General features: G+C 42.0%; 1 protein-coding gene across 1 annotated transcript; it reads right to left on the bottom strand.

The window, feature by feature from the left end:
- Positions 1-17,783: 17,783 nt before the first annotated feature.
- On the bottom strand, positions 17,784-18,710 carry LOC133762245 (mortality factor 4-like protein 1). Its single transcript, XM_062195256.1, has one exon. The coding sequence runs from the start codon at positions 18,708-18,710 to the stop codon at positions 17,799-17,801; it is 912 nt and encodes a 303-aa protein (XP_062051240.1). The 3' UTR covers positions 17,784-17,798.
- Positions 18,711-24,014: the final 5,304 nt, after the last annotated feature.

Raw genomic sequence — 24,014 nt, 5'->3', positions numbered from 1 at the left:
AGGTGGAGGCCTCCACACCTTCCTGGCTCTGTCATTCTGCTCACATGGCTGCTCTCTGACGCTGCACACCAAAGTCTGCACTTTCCCAGCCTGGATCACTGCTTGCGCTGTGCCCAGCAGGTGCCTCGTGTTGCTAGCACCTCTCTTCCCTCTCTTTTCTAGAGTCTCTTATGCAGTTCTACTCTCACAACTTCCCTATGCATTGCTCCATGCAGGGTCTCCAACCACGCAGCGCAACTCTGCCTGGCCACCAAGGCTTTCTTTTTCAAATATCGATGTAAGTCCCCTTGGCCCCATCAATTTTGCATTCTATACATCTGCAAAACTAGCATCCTGTGGAGAATTTCAAGGTCAGTAGCCTGCAGGAGTTGGACTTGGCAAGTCAGAATCCTGAGCTGGTCCTGGGCTAGCAGGGCACCCAAGGTTCTTTCCTATATGGATTCTGGAACAAATCTGTACTTGGAGGCATGAGATGAGATTGGGATGGGAGGGCAGTCAGGGACATATTGGAGACACCACAGGGTCTTTCTCCCATTGAGTGCAAGGCTCTCTTTTGTCTGAGCTAATTCTCCTTCAGCAAGCAGTTTCTCTATGTGATTTTCCTATCCAAATAGACATTTTCTTCCTTACTTTCCTGGCCAGGCTGCAAATTTTCCAAAATTTTTAAGTCTGCTCCCCTTTGCTCCTGTTTGTGACTGTAAGACATACTAACAGCAGCCAAGGACATCCATGCTGCAGCCTGAACACTTCCCCTTCAAATGTCCTCTGTGAAACAAACCAGTCCACCACCTTCAAGTTCATTCACCCAGAAAGTCTCAGTATAGGACACAGAAAAAGCTAGGTTCTTCTGCACCATGCAATGAACACAGCCCTCAGTCAAGTTCCCAACAGAATTTTCATTTCCAGCAGAGATCGCATCAGCATAGCCTCTCCTGTCCACATTTCCACCAGGATTCTCATATTCTGAGCCCTCCCCAGAATTCCCACAGTCTTCCAAACTTTCTCTAGCCTGCTCCTCCAAACTCTTCCAACGTTTTCTGGTAAACCAATTAGAATGATTCCTCCACATCTTCAGGTATAGTTAACAGTAATAGCCTCACTCCCAGGACCAATTTTCTGTATTAACCAGCTTTTCATTACTTTAACTAAAATATCTTAGAAAAATTGTTTTAGGAAGAAAGAAGGTTTAACTTTGGCTTAGAATTTTGGAGCTCACAGTGCAAGATCACTAGTAATCTCGCTAGTCTGGAACCTGATGAGGGCAGAATGGGTGTGGCATAAAGGATAGATGGTGCACCAAGAAGTGGAGAGACACAGGAAGCACACTTGACTTACATAATCAGTGTTCTCATGAGAACCACTTTCCAATGCCATGGCCCTGTGACCCAGAGACCCCTCATTAGGCCCACCTCCAAGACATCATAATTACATCAAGTCTGCACCCTTAATCCATTAACTGCTAACACAACACTTTAAACAGCTGCATGAATTCAGGATCCAAATGCTGTTCAAACCATTACCCCTGCAAAGTCATAGGAGAATTAAATGAAGCAGCATCACACTCTCCTGTATACGTCTATGGCAAGGCTGAGAAAACGAACCCCAGTCTTTCTCATCAAACTACCTAGCCTTTACCGAAGCATTCTGGGATGTTAGCCTACCGTGGACGTTGCCCACTTTCTTACACAGGATTCCTAGAACCATGGATCCTCTTCTTGCCCTTTTGTCTGAATATTTACATGTATTAGAGTTGAGTTGCCAAATCCTAGTCTTCAGAGAGGTCCCCCTAAATGGGGAATAAATTAAAAAACATCTTGAGTTTGAATTTTCAGTTGTTTATTTGCTAATTCATCATATCCAAGTCAAGAATACTCACATAGGGTCAGTTTTGCCTTCACCTTTCAGTAAAATCTCTTCCAAATGCAAAATTAATTATAAAATAAAACTTTCATCTACCCACATGTAACTACTTTATATTTATTTGTATTTTTCTTTCATTCCTTCCTTTCCTGTAAGCTTCAAATACTGTTCTACATGCTAATGTACATTCTGATAAGCAAAAAAGGGTAAGGGCATAGTGGGTAAAGCTGCCACCTGTGATGCCAGCATCCCATATGGGTTCAAGTTCATGTCCCAGCTGCTCTGCTTATAATCCAGCTCCCTGCTAATACACTTGGGATAGCAACGAAAGATGGCCCAGGTTCTTGGGCCCCTGCCACCCACATGGGAGACCCAGATGAAGCTCCTGGCTTCTGGCTATGGCCTGTCCCATCCCAGTTGTTGCAGTCATTTGGAGGGTGAACCAACCAATGGAAGACACCTCTCTCTCTCTCTCTCTCTCTCTCTTTCTCTCTCTCTCTAACTCTTTCAAATAAATAAATAAATATTTTTTAAACAGGATAGCAGGATAGAAAAATTGCATTGACAATATTAGTACACAATCTTGAGTATTTTAGTGGTACCTTCATTTTATTAATATTGGATAGGTATCATTTGGTAGTGACAAATCCAACTTTATGTAAAAATTAATGTTATTTGGGAAAGTGCAATCTTCTTTAAATTTATTACTATATTTCACTGCATGGATCTTTTGATAGAATACTCATTAGATGATAATTCTTCAGCTTGTAATTTAAAAATTATTATGGCAAGACAGCAGATTTCCAACTAAGTATAATGATATCTTGCTAAATCATCAATATCTAATGTGAATCATGACAGCACATGTTTAGATGGTCCAGTTATGAAGACAACAGAAAGAGCATGTGGATAAAACCCCTGGAGATGTGTCTGAGAATTCCTTCTCAGGTAATTACTTCTCTTGCTTCTCTTGGTGTGTAGCAGAGAAACCCTTTCTTCTTCATCCTGCTTCAAGTCCCCTCTGAATCTCTACAGAATTAACTACCTCCTTCTGCACCACCTTCCTCTCTTACAAACAATAAAACACTTCCAGACATTTCAAGCTGAATCTTCTAATTTTATCACCTTGTTTCAATTGTTTTTCATTTTTATTGTGTAGTAAGAATATCCTCAATCACATGACTATACAACCCATTCATCTTCATGCCCTGCAACGTGGCTGCCATGACTCATTCCCCCCACGAATCAAGCAGAATAAGGGTTTTCAATAGGCTCTCACTAGTTCCTGGTCGTATTTTTTACATAGCACTATCACGTCTAACCATGATGATGTGATTTACTCAAAATCTCTTCCCATTTTCAGCTCCATTGGTCCCTGAGGGTCAGGATCTGGTCTTATCCTTGTTGGGACTCTTCCTCTCTCCCTCAGCACATCCCGATTTCTTACACAGTTAGCATTCAATAAATATGTTTTGGTGGAGTTTATGGATAAAGAAAGTTTATGGATAAAGGTGTATATGGATAAACAACAACAAAATGGACATAACATTGAACTAAATCCTTGTGAAAGTATTGAACTAAGCACTTGTGAAAGGCAATGGCTGATCTTGGCAAACTTGCACTGTGCCTGTCTCTGTTGTCCACACTTTCACTTGCCTTCTAAGTGATGCCTTCATTCCTCTCCAACTCGTTCTCCCTATTTTAATGAAAGAGAGTCAAAATACTGAAAATAAACATTCCCAAAGGAGAATGGCTCTGCACAATAGAAATTTCTTTCTCAATTAAAGGTGAAAAGATGAGTATTCGCAGCCAACAGGCACCTTCTTCTTTGTGTTACTTCAGAGTAGGGCCCAAGTTCCTTTCATCAGTGGCTCCCTAATCCATCAGGAGGGAAGAAGAATCGAAGGCCTACAAGGTCTTGGCCCAGAGATGCTCCACAGCCCTGTGCTTACATTCTCCTGGGGATGCAGGTAGAGAGGCTGGGCAGTGTAGATGGTGGATCAGCAGTTGCCTCCCAGTACAACACTAAATATGGATGGTGAGCATAAACCAGAATGCAGCTGGCCATTCTCACCACCCCACCTGACTTGCCACTGAGGAAATTTAATCTTTTTAAAAAGAGTTTTGTTTATTTATCTTTATTTATCTGAAATAAAGACAGAGACAGAGAAAGAGATCTTCCATCAGTTGGTTCATCCCCCAAACACCTGCACCACCTGGGAATGGACCAGACTGAAGCCAGGAGCCAGGAATTCAATCTGGGTCTCCCATGTGGGGACACAGACCCAGGTCCTTGAGCCATTATCCGCTGTCTCCCTATGTGCACATTAGCATGAAGCTGGATCAGCAACTGAGTGAGATCAGCAACTTGATCCCATGCACTTCAGTATGGGACGAGGCTGTCTCCCAAGCAGTACCTTAGTCACTGTGCAAAATGCCAATCCTGGAAACTTAATTTTAGATACTTAATTCCCAATAAGCTAAAAATGATTCATAAAGCTTACTGCTTTGCCTCCCTACTGGCCATCTCATTTTTATCTGAGGTTAGTACTAAGATCCCAAGTGGGATTATAGTTATTAATAAGCAGACAGAAGGTGGTGGTGATGAGAATGTGAGAATACCTCTGAATTTATGCAAGACACGCAGTTACCTTAAAATCATGCATCATATCATCACAGCTGTGTGTCTGAAGCATTCCAAACAGATCCTCACACTACAGCTTGAGCCTACAAGAGTAAACATGTAATAAGACCTGGCATAAGTTCACATCCAGGTAATTCTCTGGAACAGAACTGCTTCCGTTTCCACCTAAAGCTATTGCTCTATCCAAAATATAACATTAAAGCTTAGACTATTTTTAAAAGATTCATTTATTTACTTGAAAGTCAGAGTTACACAGAGAAAGAAGGAGAGGCAGAGAGAGAGAGGTCTTCCATCCACCGGTTCACTTCCTAGATGGCCACAATGTCCGGAGCTGCATCGATTTGACGACAGGAGCCAGGAACCTCCTCCGGGTCTCCCACCAGGTGCAGGGGCCCAAGAACTTGGGCCGTCTTCTACTGCCTTCCCAGGCCATAGCAGAGAGCTGGATTGGAAGAGGAGCAGCCAAGACTTGAACAGGCGCCCATATGGATACCAACAATGCAGGCAGTGGCTTTACCCACTATGCCACAGAGCCAGCCCCTAAAGCTTAGAATATTAATAAAGATACTTCAGATGCCAAAGAAAATGCCCCTTTGGTGCAGTTACGGCCCAGTTCTAATGAACACTGGATTCCCTGTGGTAGGAGTGGGAGATTGGTACCATTGTGAGCCCAGGGAGAGATGGTCCTCAGGTGATGCTACTGCTCAGTATTGTGTGCAAACCTCTCATTTCAAAACAAATTGGCCTACATTATATAAAAAACAACAGAATGATGGCCTCATTTTGAAACATTCAGCTTTGAAGCTAATAAACAAGAACACAGTTCATTTGCTTTTGTGCATTTCCTACTTTAATTTGTTAATGCAGAAAAACTCAAATGTGATGATTTAATAGAAATGGAAATTTTTTAAAACGGTGATTTTCCTCAATTTAAGCTTTGCATCTGAGCATCATGAAAGTCCATAATTAAGTACCTTTAAAAAGTCAGTCACACTGTGAATTTGAGCTTTTTATATAAATAGCTACAAGTTCTAAAGATCAGGTAGATAGTCCAAAGACTACAATATCTATTACACAAAATAAACTGTGCAACATACAAGGGCACTGCACACAGTTTATGGAAAAATGGAATTAAAAGGCAAAATAAATTTTTAAATCCATGTGTAGTTTTTCCACAGTGCACAATGTCCATGCACCTTTTAAATATCCCTTATAAATTATCCACCTTTATTTAACTCTTGTGATCTTGTGATTAAAAAACTTTCATCTTTTTAAAAATCCCTTGAGGGGCCAGCTCTGTGGCATGGCATGTAAAGCCGCTGCCTACAGCACTGGCAGCCCATATGGGCACCAGTTCAAGTCTTGGCTGCTCCTATCCTGTTCCCTGCTATGTCCTGGGAAAGCAGTAGAAGACGGCCCAAGTGCTTGGGCTCCTACACCCACATGGCAGACCTGGAAAAAGCTCCTGGCTCCTGGCTCCTGGCTCCTGGCTTCAGATTGGCCCATCTCCAGCCATTGTGGCATTTGAGGAGTGAACCAGTGGATGGAAGACCTCTCTTCTGGGTCTCCTCCCCATGGGTGTAGGGGCACAAGGACTTGGGCCATCTTCTACTGCTTTCCCAGGCCATAGCAGAGAGCTGGATTGGAGGAGGAGCAGCGGGGACTAGAACCTGCACCCATATGCGATGCCGGCGCTTCAGGCCAGAGCATTAACCCGCTGCGCCAAAGTGCCAGCCCCCATAGCTTTATATCTTGATGCATCTAATTTATATAAGCCAGGCTTTTATAGCACAGGCTTCAATTATCATTCCTGTCTCTTTCTACATGCAGAGAACTGATTACACGTGGAAATGTCCCCAATAGAAAAACCTACTCCTGGTGCGTTATTGTGATGTCGTAGGAAGAAGGGGCACTTCAGGTCTCTTAGGGAAAGGGGTAAAATACAAAGTTCATTTTGGAAGGACACAGATGTTGCTAGAAATGATGATCTATCACATGGCATGGTGGACACCTTGGCCATATGGAAGGACAACAAGTGAGGCAAGGCAAGTTCTCCTCCTTCATGCCCAGTGACCCTCTCCACCCTCAGAAGGCAAGGTAAGGGGTAAGCAGACCCTGTTCTCTTGGGTGTCTGCCTCCACTTGGCCTTGGACTGCATCCTTGGTCCATGTTCCTCCTGTTGCTTTTGCTGCTGTTTCCTCTGAGATGGACTCCACTTGGGTTTCTATCCTGTGATTGCTGCTCTAGCTTTCAATTTGCTTATTATTTGGTGAGTTCCTTTCCTCCTGTCAGTTAGTAAGTGATCAAATACAAATGTACTTCAAAAAGTTCATGGAAAAATGGAATTAAAAGATAAGTGAGCCACCAGATGGAGGAGTACTCTGTCTCTCTGCACTTCAAATAAAATGAAAGTAAATTAATTAAAATTTTTAAAATGTAAGTTTAGATGTGAGTGGGACTGTGGTGTGGTACAGTGGGTTAAGCCACTGTTTGCAGTGCCGCCATCCCATACATTCCAGAGGTACAAGCAGCAGCTCTCTGTCATCCTGTGGAGGGTGATCCTCCCACCGTGATTTGTGAAAAGCCCCACTGCCTGCAATGAGACTGCCTAGGTTACTGCTGCTCTGTACACGGTACAGGTGCTTCTGATGACAGGGTATAGGGAGAGGCCAAAGGGCTCTCCCAGGAGGCCAGTGATGCTGGGCCAAGGGCCACAGTTGTTTCCAAAATGTGGAGGACAAGAACATGTGCCCATAAACTGCCGGATGTCTAACAACCTATGGGTTATGCTTGAGTGTACAAATACATCTTAATTACATTTTGACTTAACCAGGTTCCAATGTTGACTAATTTTTGTCAAAAAAGTCATTTCCTTTAGTTATCTCTATATCTCTGCTGAAACTGATCCAGAATATAGCATTCTAGTTATCTATTGTTACTTTTAAACAATAATTTCACTCCATCTCACAACGTCACAGTTACCAAGGTCACCCAGAAATCTGGTCTGGAGTGTCCAGGGCGGCTCCCTGTACATAGGTAAAAGTCAGTGGCTAGAAGGTTGAGTTCTTTCTAAACCTCTCTTCATTCCGTAGTTCAGGGTCTCATTGGATAGTCTCTTCAGCAGGGCACTGGACACCTCCCATGAGGCTCAGGTCCCAGGACCAAGATGAAAGCAGCTTATAGGCTGCTGTGGAGCTGGCAGCCTGCCACTTCCACTGCAATTGCGACAGGAGTCTCAGGGACGCTGCAGCTGTCTTGAATTCCCAAGTTGGCTAATGCCAGTGAGAAAACACACCTCATGCAGCCAGTGCAGCTCTGTATCCTGTGGGGAAGGGTGTGGTAAGGATGGGAATATTTATATTGTTCTTTCTCCCTTTATAATGTTGGCCATATATTTCAAGTTGAATTGTTTTTATTTTTATTTTTTTGACAGGTAGAGTTACAGACAGTGAGAAAGAGAGAGACAGAGAGAAAGGTCTTCCTTCTGTTGGTTCACTCCCCAGATAGCCGCCACGGCCAGCACTGCACCAATCTGAAGCCAGGAGCCAGGTGCTTCCTCCTGGTCTCCCACACGGGTGCAGGGCCCAAGCACTCGGGCCATCATCCACTGCCCTCCTGGGCCACAGCAGAGAGCTGGACTGGAAGAGGAGCAACTGGGACTAGAACCCGGCACCCATATGGGATGCCGGCGCCGCAGGCAGAGGATTAACCATCAAATTGAATTTTTATAGATCTCTCTTCCTTTCACTTGACTATTGTACTTGTAGTATGAAACACATTTAGGTTTGTAAATATGTTTTTGTTTCTATTGGAAATGTATATAGTCTCTATAGGTGTCACATTTCTTATTAAATTAAGAGTATGAAATTATAAAGTCACTGTCTCCCTGAAACTCCCCACAATTCTAAGATATTTAATCTATTCTACTGTCTCCTATGTAATAACTTTATAGTGATTTTTAAATATTTAACATATTTAATGTCTCAGGAGTATGCCCAACCAAAAAGTGTATGTGTGTGTATGTATATACACACCCACATATATCATTAGCTATTTATAACCTAACCATTGAATCTTTATTGCTAGCAGGTTATTCAAGATCTTCTGCATAATTTACTACTTATTTAAAGATTTATCACTTTAATTATAGACATTCTCCCTCTTTGAAAATCCTTTAGATGCTTAGAGATATCTTATAGTGCATTCAAACCATGTGATTTATTTATATTACATATTTTTAAAGCTTAACTAAAACATTCCCTAGGTCAAAATATTATTGACTATTTTAAATCTTTTGATTCTTTTATTTCCCTATTAGCATTCTCTTGTGGCTACAATTCTAAAATGTTAGAATATCAGAGATTAGTACCAACTTACTACCTCTGATCTATTCTAAAAAGAAGTTATAGTGACTCTTTGAATTGGTATGTAGGACATAGGATAAGGGAAGATAAAGTGATTACATTATCATAGAAATGACATCAACACTTCTGGAAGGTTCTTGTAAACTGCAGAACATACTGACTTTTAAAGGAATTAGAGGCGGGTGTTCTGACACAGTGGGTCAGGCAACCACTTGGGATGCCCTCATCATCCTCTATTGGAGAGTTAGTCAGAGTTCTGACTCCTCCACTTCCAAACCACATTCCTGCTACTGTGCATCCTAGAAGGCAGCAGATAATGGATCTAGTGTCTCGGCCCCTGCCACGCATATTGGAGACAAGAATAGAGTTCTGGGTTCCTGGCTTCAGCATGGCCCCGATGGGGCTGCCACAGGCACTGGAAGAGTAAACCAGAGGTGGAATCTCTCCCTCTCTCTCTCTCCCCACCCCCAACTCCTTTGTGAGTAGATGAAAATAAATAAATAAATATTTTCTTAAAAGAATATTAGGAAAAAAAAAACCCTGTGTGTGGGTATTGGCACAGTGTTTAAGTCACCATTTGGGGAGTGAACAGTGGATGGAAAATATGGAAATGCTCTCTCGCTCTCTCCCTCCCCCTCCGCCCCTTCCCTGCCCCCTTTCCCTGTCAAATAAATAAGTAAATTTAGAAAAGAAAAAAAAAATCAAATGCCTGATCATGACTAAACTGCATGAGTTCAAAGAAAGGGATTGGAATTAGAAAAGAAGATGTATTTAGACTTAATAAACTAAATGAGAGGGAAGAGAAAGACAACTCTGTTTCTGGAGAGAAATGCAGCAGTGTAGGGGTCTGAGATGTGGGGCTGAGTAGGTGAGGCAGATGCAGCTGCAGGATCACACAAAACACACACAATGGGCACCTACAGGAAATGCAAGCAGGGGCTGCGGCTCCAGACAAGAGCTTTACTCTCCTAGCTTTGCCAAAAGAATCATCCAGCCCACTAAAAATGTTAATTAATTCTTTATATTGACCCATAAAAATTGTACAAACATATGGGGTAACATGATGATTCAAATTGTATCTATGTTGTATAATGTTCAAATCTGAGTAAGCATGCATGCCTCTTCAAACACTTATTATTTCTTTGAAGTAAAAATATTCAAAATCCGGGGCCGGCACTGTGGCTCAGCGGGTTAACGCCCTGGCCTGAAGCACAGGCATCCCATATGGGCGCTGGTTTGACCCTGGCTGCTCCACTTCTGATCCAGCTCTCTGCTATGGCCTGGGAAAGCAGTAGAAGATGGCCCAAGTCCTTGGGCCCCTGCACCCACGTGGGAGACCTGGAAGAAGCTCCTGGCTCCTGGCTTCGGATCAGCGCAGCTCTGGCCGTTGCACCCATCTGGGGAGTGAACCAGTGGATGGGAGACTTCTCTCTCTCTCTGCCTCTCCTCTCTCTGTGTAACTCTGACTTTGAAATAAAACAAATCTTTATAAAAAGTATTCAAAATCCTCTCTCCTAGTGTTTTTAATATACGCAGTGCATTATCATTATCTATGATCTGGTGCAATGGAGCACCAGAACTGCTTCTGCTCTCCAACTGAAACTTTTCACTGAACAATCTTTCCTCACCCCCTTTTATTTTGTTTTTTGTTTGTTTGTTTGTTTGTTTGCTTTCATTTTGCATTTGAGCATTTATTTATTAGACGCTTATGTGACAGGTGATCGTTGCTCTTCTGCAAATATTTAAGCACTGAGAGAGCCCAAGAAAAGCACTTTGGCCTACCTTCTCGCTCCCTTTTAAACTGCAAACTGGAATCGTACTTCAGATAATTCTCAGAAATACATGCTTTCATCCCCTATATGGAAAACTCCTGTCACAGGCTGAGCTGTGCTTCCCCAAAATTCTTATAACAAGCCCTTAGCCCCAGCACCTCAGCATGTGACTGTATTTGGATACAAGGCCTCTAAAGAGAGGATGGAGTTAAAATGAGGACATGAGGGTGGGCTCTAAACCAGTCTGGGGTCCTTATAAGAGGAAAGTTGGACACGGAGAGATGGCAGGGATGTACACACACAGAGGAAAGACCCTAAGAGGAGAGAGCATGGAGATGCAACCTGAAGCCAAGGAGATAGGCTTCAGAAACCAGACCTGCCAAAACCTTGATCTTGGACCTCTCACCTCTAGAATTGTGGAAAAAAAAAAAAAAGTATTTCCGTGGCTTACTTCCCAGGCTGCAGTATTTCATGAGGGCAGCCCTAGGGTACTAGTATAGTACATTTCTATAATGCAAACCCTGGGAGTCTGAATCTCAATTCCACCATAAACTATGTTCTCTCAGATATGTTTCTAAAATAGACTTTAAAAATTTAGAATAGTTTTAGATCTACAGAAAAGGTACAAAGATAGTATAGAGAGTTCCCATAAACTCCCAATTCAATATTCCTTACTCTGGACAATCTTAGATTAATATGATACTATTAAAGATAGCAATAATTGTCAAAACTGATCAATCAATATTGATGAACTCTATCAAACTCACACTCACTTGACTTATCGTAGTTCTTCCCCAGCCATGTTTTGTGTTCTAGATCCCATCTGGAACATTTCAATTGTCCCTCAGTCTCCTGAGGCTCTCACTGTCTGTGACATTCTCTCACACCTCCCTCATTTTTGATGGCAGTACTGGTCAGGCACTTTGTAGAGTGTCCCTCTGTAGGGATTTGTCTTATGTTTTCCTCTGGGTTAGACCTGGGTTATGGGCTTTTGGAGGAAGACCACAAAAGGAAGAAAGGGTCTTTCTCATCACATGGGCCAAGGGTTTGTCACTATTAGTGATGACCTTCATCCTCTGATTAAGGTGCTAGGGACCAGGTTTTCCTTCAAAACATCAGTATCTCCCCTATCTGTATAATAAGCTGAAATTTAACCTATGCAAACCTCAGTTTCTTCTTAAAAATAAAAATAATACTGTCTCACATTGTTTGGGGAGCTTTTCTTTTCTTTTCTTTTTTTTTTAAGTCAGAGTTACAGAGAAAGGTAGAGACAGAGAGAGAGAGAGAGAGAGATCTTCCATCCCCTGGTTCACTCCCCAGATGGGTGCAACGGCCAGAACTGCGCTGATCCAAAGCCAGGAGCCAGGAGCCTCTTCCAGGTCACCCACGCGGGTGCAGGGGCCCAAGGGCATGGGCCATCTTCTGCTGCTATCCCAGGCCATAGTAGAGAGTTAGATTGGAAGAGGAGCAGCAGGAACTAGAACCAGCACCCATATGGGACACCAATGCTTTAGGTTAGGGCTTTAACCCGCTGCGCTACAGCGCCGGCCCCTTGGGAGCTTTTCTAAGAAATACTGCAAGCTTCTGGTTTTCAAGGCGCACATGGAACCAGGGAAAGGGGAACAGGAAGAGGGCGACTCAAAGCACCACAAAGCTGAGGTAGTTTCCGTTGTTTTTCTTGAGCAAACATTCTCTGGACTGTTGTGAACCTTTAGCCAATTATTAGAGTGCTGAAAAAGTGGATTTTGACAAGTTTTGCTGGTGTTTTTCTTATTACTTTCATGGAGAAAAGGATTTCTGAGAACTTCACTATGTCATCCCCACCTGGCCTCTTACACAACTTTGCATTCTTAATTTTAAAAGACTTTTTTTTTTTTTTTTCAGAAATGCTGGAAAATTTTATAACTTTAGGCCTCACAAAAACGTACCTGTCCCCAGAACCAAGCAACTATTTTTAGCCCTTTACAGATATTAACTGCTATAATCTTTAGCACAATCTCGTGAGGGAGAACTTGCACTATCACAGTTTTACCTAGGAGTGGACTTAAACTCAGTGGTACTACGTTGACGGCTGAGGCCATGTAACTTTTCAGTAAGTGAGCAGCCCAGCGCAAGCACCAGCAATGTGACTCAGGCACGCTGATTCCAGAGTCCCAGCACTACAGAATAACAATGTAAAATGGACGGCAGGTGCTTCCTGCTATTATCAGAACCCACTCCAAAGACACAAGGAACCATCCGACTTCTGCAATCTGCTTTGGGTATTTTCTAGGATTAGCGTCAATCCTTCCTTCCACCTATTCTATGCTTTCCTCTGAAATTCAACATAATTGAGCCACCATGGATCTTTCCTTTTTGCTCTAAATATTCACTAAAGAAATGAGCATTTACAGAAGTTATTCATCACCAAGCCTATGGGATATTTGCTTACCAACTTTTCCACAATTTTCCAATATTCATGAAAACATTGTTAAGGCAAAAAATATAAGCATAATGCATAACTGTACCATGGCATCCAATCAATTCTTTGATAGCTATTGACCGATAATTATATATAACTTATAAATTGAAATGTAAAAACATGTAAAAATATGATTTAAGAAACTAATTTTCTCTGAAAGGTCTGTTAAGACACCCTAGATAAAAGAAAAAAGAACCGTTCGGTACCACATTATATAATTAGACTAAAAAACAGTTTGAGTTCAAAGAAGGGAAAGATTGGAGGTGGTGTGTGAAGCACATGAGACCAGAAGGAGCTGTGTAAAATACCGTGAACTTTCACAGTGGGTCGGGGCACTTGGGAATCACCGTGAATACAGGCAGATGGGCAAATAGTGACACATGGATATTTCCCGAACTTTTCCAGAACTAATTTATGATAGGCTAGGAGAGCTGAGTCAGTGGGAACCTGAGGATTAGAGCAAAGACAGCTTGTTGAGAAATGGGAGTCGAATTTGAGTTACAGAGGCAGCAATGGTGACTAGGGATGGAGGTTACTGATGAGCCAGGGCACCTTTTATCACTAGGAGGTGAGAGTCTCTGGTTTTCAGGCCCACATTTTTGTTTATCTTCCTTATTAGCACAAACTTCCAGCAAGATGTATGATTTACACAGGGGTTAGGGAAGCGAAAGGCCACTAGACATGAGCCCCATCCCAAAGAGCCCTGAAAGAGAACAAAGAGACCAGTAGTCACATGATTGAGTTACAATGCAGACGCTGCTAGCCTCATAAACCACAAACATCTGGTAACTTTTACTTTTATTTTACTTTATTTTGATATGCAAAGTCAGTTATCTGTCTAAAGAATGTAGGGAAGAGCGTGCAGGGAGGTCTACTCTACAGGACTGCACGGTGTTCAGATCTGGAAGTCGTCATCTTCACATGACACTTCCCAGCAGGGGACTGAGAGAGGATTATCAGACTCCAAAATGTGCAGTGTCGGCAAGAGCAGCAAGTGCAGCTACTTTGTACCTGACCTATAACTAGGTGAGAATATATTCCCATCTTACCATAAATAAAAACCTGTGAGATTAATTGAATGATTAGAAATGAAAAGGCTTCTACAAAATTAAAATTACTCAAAAGCAAAAAAAAAAAAAAAAAAGACCTATCTTATGAATTCTGTGTGGAAACAAACTAAGATTTCTTATTTCAGGGTTAAGTGTCAATATATCCTTCTTAACTTCATACTATTACCTTTTCATTAGAATTTTCTTGTTGCTACATAAGTACTAGAAAAACTCAGGACACATACAAAGGAGAGAAATCATTCATAATTATTCCACCTATGGATAATCAATGTTCACATTTTGATATATGAAGTACACAGTTTTTTATGCATTTAAAGTTGTTTTTTTTTTGTTTTTGTTTTGTTTTGTTTTGTTTTTTACAGGCAGAGTTATACAGTGAGAGAGAGAGAGAGAGAGAGAGAGAGAGAGAGAAAGGCCTTCCTTCCATTGGCTCACCCCCAAAATGGCTGCTACAGCCGGTGTGCTGCGGTGATCCGAAGCCAGAAGCCAGGGGTGCAGGGCCCAGCACTTGGGCCATCCTCCAGTGCCTTCCCAGGCCACAGCAGAGAGCTGGACTGGAAGAGGAGCAACCAGGACAGAACTGGCCCCCCAACCGGGACTAGAACCTGGAGTGCTGGCACCGCAGGTGGAGGGTTAGCCTAGTGAGCCGCAGCGCCGGCTAAAGTTTGTTTTTAAAAACTGCATGCTAAACCAACAGTTTTACATACATCGCATGTCACTAAATCTTCCTCAACAGTTTAATGACTGTGAATCATATATCATATGATGTATTTGATTTTAATTATTTACGTTATTCCCAATTGCCAATAACACTGGGGCAAACACCTTCCTTATACTTCTTTCCATTTAAGTTTAATTTCACTTTAAAAAGTGATGATGACCGGGTCCGGCACTGTGGCACAGCAGGTTAATGCCCTGGCCTGAAGCGTCGGCATCCCATACGGGCGCCGGTTCTTGTCCTGGTGCTTCCTCTTCTGATCCAGCTCTCTGCTGTGGCCTGGGAAAGCAGTAGAAGATGGCACAAGTCCTTGGGCCCCTGCACCCACGTGGGAGACCTGGAAGAAGCTCCTGGCTCCTGGCTTTGGATCAGCGCAGCTCCATCCGTTGCAGCCATTTGGAAGTGAACCGTCGGATGAAAGACCTCTCTTTCTGCCTCTCCTTTCTCTGTGTAACTTTGACTTTCAAATAAATAAATAAATCTTAAAAAAAAAGTGATGATAACCAAGATCAAGATTATGAAAACGAACACTCCTTCATTCTCACTGTGTTCAAACAAACGAATATAATTAAAATTAGAAATATCATCTCCACCTCTCCCATCAGGTATTTAATGGTAACTGATAATTAGCAACTGCCCCTACAGTGATCTCCATTACACTAATTAACAAAATCAAATAAGGTTGAAATTTATTGTCCTGCTCAGTGAATCAGCCATGAGTCTGATAGCTGTTATGACCAAGGCAAGCATTTGTGCCTGGCTGTTAACAGATTGTCAGAAAAAGGCATTTTGCTGATTATCATCTAATAAACTTATAAAAAGACAGCATGAGGAGAAACACATCACCAGACTTCTCTGTAAAAAGGTTTTACATACAAAAGGGGAAGATCCTTCAATTAACACATTTCTGTTAAAGGAAACCAGGATACTTTGGAGAACATTCATTTGCGACACCTACAGAAGAAGGAAGGACTCTGGTTAGAGAAAGACAGCACTGCCAAGTGGAAACTGAATCCATCTGACATTTAACTGACCACTTCGCCGCCAATCTGAAAGACCCGTTGTGGACATCCTGGATCTCATCTTTTTATTCATATTCACAGCTCAAGGACCAATAACCAGTCATGTTTGGTACAATAACAATAAAGAAAGAAAGTGGATAATGTCTGCTGTGATTGGACTAAGCTCTTAGACTATCAATCTCAGGAAACAAAGACAAAACAATTTAGCTTGTTCTCATACCAAATATGAGTGCCAGGACAATCTAATCATTATAAAATGTGCCAAGAATATACTCAAGGCTTTCCAATCTAGGCTGCCCCACTCAGATGACATCCTTAACCCCAGTAGAATTTCTATGTGATTAAAATGGATTGTTTGCTTTTTGTGTGTCATTTTCAATAAAAACACATTTTCATTTTTTAATTTCTATTGATAGAATAACCAAATTTTATATCACTGCAATACCAAAACCAATACAAAGATACCATTTCTCCACCAGAAATATGGTCACTGTACCACATCAGCAAGGACAATGACTTTTCCGACATCTCTGAGCAGATGGCATGCACTTGCCTTAGCAACCAACAAGGCCTGGGGGGACTACGCGTGTTAGCGTGAGTGGGCATTTCATGTGGTGGGCCTTCCAATTTCAGTACATAAACACGGCATGAGGTTTGGGAGGCACAAGTGGTTGTGAAGAGGAAGAATAAATGCCTTTCTCGCATCTGCCTGCTGGATCCTGGCTTTCCTTCTTGGAGGGACACTGACAGTTCTTGTGTACCCTTGAAGAGATGTGACACCACACGTAAGCACATGAGCTAACAGCTCCCTTAAAATAATACAAATGGTAAAAACCTTACCGAGTGTCCCGCCCCTTTCTTTTCTCATCCTGCTCAGTGTATCCTGAGCATCCTTCTGTCAGCATGCATGGAGAGCCCTTGCCCACATCCACATATGCTGCTGCACCACCATTTACTTAACTGAACTTCTCGCGTGGAGAGCCCTTGCCCACATCCACATATGTTGATGCACCACCATTTACTTAACTGAACTTCTGTTGACTCCATGTGTTCCCTTTTCTTTAGCATATTTTACACTGACTTCCTTGTAATATACCCATTTTGTACATGTATAACTATATTCATAAAATAAATCTCTAGAAATTAAGTAATTTGACCAAAGTGTAAATGCATCTTTTTTTGAAATTTAAAGAAAAACTTTATTGAAGATCTGAAAAACAATTCCTAAAAGATCAACTTTTCCAGAAAACTGTAGCTACACAATGCATTGCTTCTGTTGTGTTAAAACGTGCATTAGACACAAATACAAAAACCATGAAACAAGCCACCGTTCTTCAACAATTTGAGCAAAGATAAAATGCCTAAGGAACCACGTGGATGACTTGCCAAGGAGGGCTCTTTACTTTAAGCACCATTAAAAAAAAAAAAGAGCACAAATGGATGAGTGTGTTCAGTTACATACACTGAATTGAACCTTTGGCACTAAGAATCAGAGCATCTTGTCACACAGCATTAACACATATTATAAAAGTGCGTAGTGTCAAAGGAATAGAACCACCAGCATTCAAAGCAGCTTTGTCGACCAGGCAATAAAACACTCTACAGCATGTCCCTCTGCTGTCCAGCACTGAGTACACTGGTAGCAACTTTGAAATGAAAAAGTAAGTAAAGAAAAAAAGGAGCTGCAACCCCTTTTATCTTCTCTGTTCAAAATCAAGCAGAAAACAAACATCAATTCTGTTATACACTAACATCTTCAAAGTACATCATTTGTACAAGAGAAGGACTAAAACAAAAATGTGTTTACAGAGATGCCAATGTTAGTGAGTGAGTGTGCCGCCTCTCACACAGCTGGTACCAGGGGGAGCCACTTCGTAATCACTGGCGCTAAACAAAGTTGCAGGATTCTCTGTACTTTAGGAAATCGTGAAGGTAATTCAGTAACAAAGCAAGGCTCTTCTCATCCAGAGGTGTATAGGCCAACATCGCTCCAATTCGCACAAATAATCGCAGTAGATGTGGCGCTCCACACACCTGGGACATTGGTGTGTCAGGATGATCTGCGAGGATTTCAGCGCACTGTGGTCTCTCAAATGTATAGAGCAGCTGAGTGCCCAGCATTACGTTGAAGCATTCTTTTATCCCTGCCACTACTTCATTAACAGCGTATTCCTTATTATCTGTGTTTCCACGAGATTTCTTATAATTTGCATAATCCTCCAGAATGGAGTCCACATTCTTCTTCGCAGGAAGATAAAACAGCTGTTTCTGTCTTGTAGTTAAGTCCCAGTCATCAACAAGCCATGGTTTGCGCTCTTCAGGAATCTTTAACTTCACTCTGTTCATGAATGTTGCTTCATTTTCAACAGTAGGATCTACACGGGCCCTCTTCTTCCGAGGAGGCTGAGGCGTCTCACTGGCACTGCCGCCGTCTCCATTTCCAGGTGTTTTCTGTTTGTTCTTTTCGGTTTTCACTTCTACATTTTTCAGTTGCAGACCAGAGGTCTTCTTTCCCGGAGCAGCCCCTCTCATCTTCCCCTCTGCATACTGCTCCTGGTTGGCCTTCTGAAGTTCTCGCTGTTTCTGCAGACCGGTGTCCACATATTCGAGTACTCTGCTCTCTGGAACCCATTCATCCCAATTTTTATTCCAACCACTGTAATGTATAAAATATTTCACTTGTTTGTCCTTCATAGCAACCTTTACACACTTTGCTTCATAAAGAAGGGGCCCGTGAAAGCACAGTACTCGCTCACCCTCCTGGAATTTAGGCTTCTTCGGGTCCTGCTTGGGTGCCATTTATAAGGGATTCGCCGCCGCCTGCTCCTCCAACCACCCCCGACTACCGCCCCCTACTCTCTACCCCACCCAGCTCAGCGTCAGACCAGCCGTCAGAACCACTGGCTCTCCATCCTGGGCCCGATTTGCCAGCGTCCGCACACCTCACTGCCCCGCGACCCGCGCAGGCATCACGCTTAAATGCATTTTAAAATTGGTAGGTGTTGCCTTGTGCCTGCATATAGAATCCTTAAACATATAACATAAATATAAATATTTGTGTAAAAAACTCACGAGGGAATTCACTTATACCTTACCAAGAAAAATATTGTTATAGTGTGTAATTTGAAAACAAAATCAAACTTTGTTAGGGTTTGCAATTTGAAAAGAATAATCCAACTTTAATTAGTTTCTTGTTGTGGAGGAGGTTGATATCTAGTAAGTTTTAAGGCCGTTGGTTTCCTTTGATCTATATTTTTGTGTTTCTGTACACTATATATGTCTATTTATTGTCATCTAGTTGATAGCTTTTATTATAGTATCCTCTATACAATAAAGGAAATAACACTTTTTCTATTTTCTTTCAAGTATTTTTCTTCTGTGTCACATACCTTGATTTATTTATGATGTTTTCTATGAATTTTATAATTTTACACTTTTATACATTAAATTTAGCTTTCTTTCATCCTTTAGCAATCTTCTGTTTTTCCTTTTTTAATGCTTTAAACATTCTTACCACAAATTTATATTTTTGTGTGGCTTCAACTAGTTGGATGACTCCAAATTCAGTTTTCCTAATGGCTACGCAGTTATTCCCAAACTCTGTATTAAATAATCCACATTTTCCCCATTTGACATGAGACATTGCCTTCCTTATAGGCAAAATCCACATACCATTGGGTCATTTTTGGTCTTTGCAGGTGTTTGGGCTGTCTGTTTAGTCATGTCACAGGGACATACTGTTTTAGTTACTAAAGCTTTGTGTACTTTATACTATCTTGTACTTTTCTCACTAGTGAAACTCAATTTCTAAAACTTGACTATAACCATTCCCTTCATTTCCCTTCCTTTCATATTTCTTTATCTCCTTTCATAATATTTTCCAAGTAATTTTTCAATCTTATTTCCTAGATTTAAAAGTGTTTATCACTTTATTTTTAAATCTCTATTTTTTCCTGATAGTATACTATTTATTAGGGTTGAGGATGTATAAAAGATATAATGTCTGCCATCCAGGAGCTTAAAATCCAAGGAAGTGAACACAGGTTTTGTCAGCAGAGATGGGTGGAATAGGCTCCCGTCTTCACCCAAGAGAGAATTCAGGCATGAGACAGAGAAGCGGTAAGCAAGGCAGCAAGGTTCAATGGGGTAGTGCAACGGCAGCTTGGCAGATGTTAGCTTATGTGTTTAAGACGGGCTGAAGAAAATGAGAAGTTTTAAAGAAAACAAATTTAAGTGCAATGGAATGAGGAAACAAGTTCTGAAAGCAAAACAAAGCCTCTCGTCTGCCTCCCTCAGCCCAAGGAGTCCTTGCCTGTCCTCCATCAAGAGGAGCTCACAGACTTGAGGGAGTCATGCAGCTGTCCTGACACGGGTCTGATCGCTGACTGAAGGACACATTTGCCTCTCTGACAGATGGATAAAAACCATGGTGTCAGGATCTTTTGTTTAGGGGAATTCCATGCCTAAAGTGACTGCTCTTGCTTTATAACCCTGTTAGGTGGGATTCAGCCCTCTCCCTGGGGCTTCTCAGGAGAATCTCCTCTGCCCTTCACCACGGGGATGGGAGAAGTCCTGGGAGGGGTCCCATGCCCAGAAAGTCCTCCACTCAGTCATATCCCAGAGAGGGTGGAGGAGAGACCAAATGGGGGCCCGTACTCATGTCCATAAAAACCCCAGTCTTTTCTGAGATGCTTGTATGCTCTATCAGGTGTAGGAGTTTTTCCTCTCTGATTTTTCCATAAACTATGCCATCTTGTCTGCTTGATCATTGGCCTCATACTTCGTTGTCCAAGGAACAAGTTCCTAGGATTCAAATCAGCAGTAAGAGCAGCGTATCCAGATGGGATCAGACAGACTATCTGTTCACACCGGCGAAAGCAAGGTTGCATGGTTAATGGAGAGAATTCACCTGACAGTCCAGGCGAGCGGCTTAGGAAAGAGCTGAGAGTCATTGTGCAGTCTGTATTCAGACTGGGGCTTATTTCAGAACAGGGCCTAGCTCTTCTCACTGTTTCTCCTTTCCTCTTCTCTTGGACAAAGGGTTTACTGAGTGTGAAACAGGTAAAATTCCTCCTCAGGTTTTATTATCCAGTGTTACAGACTGAGTAGCAGAGACAGTTCCTCTGGGGTGCCTGAAGGCTGAGACCACCTGTGAAGTTATCAGGGTATGAGCAGGACTTTGTGGTGTAAAATACTGTGCTATTTCCAAGGTGTACTTCTGAGCTTCCACTGATGTTTTGTTTTCCTTAGAACCCTCTCACTTGGGGCCAGCATTGTGGCGCAGCAGGTTAATGCCCTAGCCTGAGGTGCCAGCATCCCATATGGGCACCAGTTCTAGTCCCAGCTGTTCTTCTTCCACTCCAGCCAGCTCTCAGCAGTAGAAGATGGCCCAAGTCCTTGGGCCCCTGCTCCCACTTGGAAGATCTGGAAGAAGCTTCTGGCTCCTGGCTTCGGATCGGCTCAGCTCTGGCTGTTGCGGCCAACTGGGGAGTGAACCATCAGATGGAAGACTCCTCTCTCTCTGTGTAACTCTGACTTTCAAATAAATAAATAAATTTTAAAAAATGAAAAGAACCCTCTCACACACATAGGCAGACTTCTAACTTCCTACCTAACAGATTAACTTAAAAATCATTTAGAGGACTCGATCACAATTTTTCTGAGTGATCGGCAGCATATGCAGAAAAACAGATCTTAGTAAATTAGCACACACCTCTATTAGGCTAGAGAACAGTTCTTGTGCTCCAGGGTCTGCACAGAGTTTTCAGGAATACTGAAAATTTCCCCAGTTGAACCTCAAGGCTTCCTTGGCAACTCTCCTATAGCTGTTGTCTCTTAGGGTAACTAAGTTTCACTCTCAGAACGAGGCACCCAAGGGAAAATGCCTTCAGTATGGTTGCGAAGTTGACCCTCACTTGGGAATATGTCCCATCAACCAACCCAAACTCCATCGCCCTGACTTAGCCCTATACATGTCTGCCCAGATGAGATTTCTCCAGTACATCACCAGCAAATGTTTCATCCAACCTGACACCAAGTTAGAGACGGTGCTGCAGGCATTTCAGCACAACCCTGTAGAATTGCTACAGCTACAGAACTGGAGGTTACTCTATAGCCTAATGGAAAGAAGTCATAAGCAGTAAGACTGTCTTACAGTTTAAATACATTCATACTGTCAGAGTGCAACATCGTGTTTACAGGACATGATTCACATCTAGAGGAAAAACATTGTATCACTGCCAACACTTTGCTTGATCAGGTTTTTGTAAATCATGTTATTGCTTTCATCAGTTCCTATCTAAATAACAAACAGAAATTTATTCCTGTGAATTATTCCTTTTAATTATAATCATTAAAACTTGTTTCATATATTCTTGTTACTACCCTCTCATGTGTACATATGATGTAGGAAATTGGAAAAAATTTACTCCAAAATAGCAAATGTCTCAAGTAGCTCCTATAATTTTTCTGATCTTAATGAGTCAATTTATATACAGTCTATCCTAGATATCTAAAATTGGCCAGAACTCCTGATGACTATCTCATTATAAACATTCCATGTTATCAACAATAGTTCAGTATTGCTCAGGTTTGAGGCTTGGCTTGGCTTGTGAGCAAGCAGGGTCACAGCACGGGTCTTCCAGAATGGTAATTAATACTAAGTAGCGTTTACATGAGACTTTGCATCTTCAAAGCATTTGCAAACACTAATTAACCCACATACTAGCCCTTTCAAAGGAAGTAAGCAGGAGTTAGCATTTGTTTTATGAGCTGAAAATTGATTGCAATAAAGCTGTGATTACACATGGTCTAAAGGGGTACTTGAGAGTAATGCCGTTTCCCATTCTATTCCAGATGATTCTACAACATGCTGCTCAAGCTTTCGTCTGGAGAGTTTCTTGTGGTGGGGGCTGTCCAGTGCACCACCAGATGTTCAATAGCACCCCAGTGCCCAGTCACTAGATGCCAGGAACACCACCCTGGTCTTGAAAAGCAAAAGCAAAAATCATCTCTCCCCATGAACTACAGTCTAGAAGAAAAGACAAGCTTTCCAGTGCCTGTTGTAAGGCCATGTTTTGCCATCACTTTTTTTCCCTCACCATTCCATCTTGTTTTACTATTGTATGCCACAGCACCTCTGCACCTACCATTTTCCCTCTTACTCCACGCCTCCAAATGACGGCTACTGCATAGCATTCTAAGCATCAGTCTAGTACACACACACCCTTAATCTTCAAAACGACTCTATAAAATAGATACCATCATTATCCTAATTCTAGAAGAGGAATCTCAGGCATGGAAACTCACATAACTTGCCCAAGCAGAGAGTCAGATTCAAATGCAGGCTCATTGGTTTCAGGGTCTGTGATCTTTAGCACTGAGCTACAAAGTTATGCAGGTATATTGTTGTTCTCAAAGTCAGTGGAGATGGTGAAGTTCACATGTGACAGCATTAAATATATAAGGAACAACAGTGGTGCTGTAGATGAGAAAAAGAGGAAAATTTCAATGAGGAATAGGGCAAAACAACATAGTGTAGTTATACTCCAAAGAATTTTATGAAAACTGCAATAAACACAAGATACACTGATTTGCACAAGATTGACATAGAATGATTCATAGCTTCAAAGAGCCAAACCAAGGGATGATATTAGATAAACAGACTGTGAGGCAGAAAACTGTAAGTAGTTCACACAAAAATTTAAATTCCGAAGTGATAGGAAGAAGGGATTGACTCATCACAAATAGCGTATTGGCATGGATTTTGTGGATAAAAATGGCATATGATCTGTGACTGGAGAGGTGAATAGGTAGTTTGAGGTAGTTTGAAGACAGGGTGTTCTAGATGGAGACAACAAGATATTTGGGAAGTAAGCAATTGAAGCATAATGAGTCAGTTGGGCCAGAGCTGGCTAAACAGAAGACACATAAGAACGAAAAATAAGCTTGAGGTCGGGCCATAAATCAATTACATTCAGTTTGGATTGATTGAAGGGAAAAGAAAGGAAGTGTTTCTTTGTGCCTCCTGTGCACTAGGGACTGCTGAGCATTTGGAAGTCACTGCCTTATTTAATCATTGAAGAGTTTCAGAAAGAGGAGAGA

Source organism: Lepus europaeus, chromosome 6 (genome assembly GCF_033115175.1).
Source record: "Lepus europaeus isolate LE1 chromosome 6, mLepTim1.pri, whole genome shotgun sequence".
NCBI lineage: Eukaryota > Metazoa > Chordata > Mammalia > Lagomorpha > Leporidae > Lepus > Lepus europaeus.
This window is presented reverse-complemented; position numbering and strand designations above follow the sequence as displayed.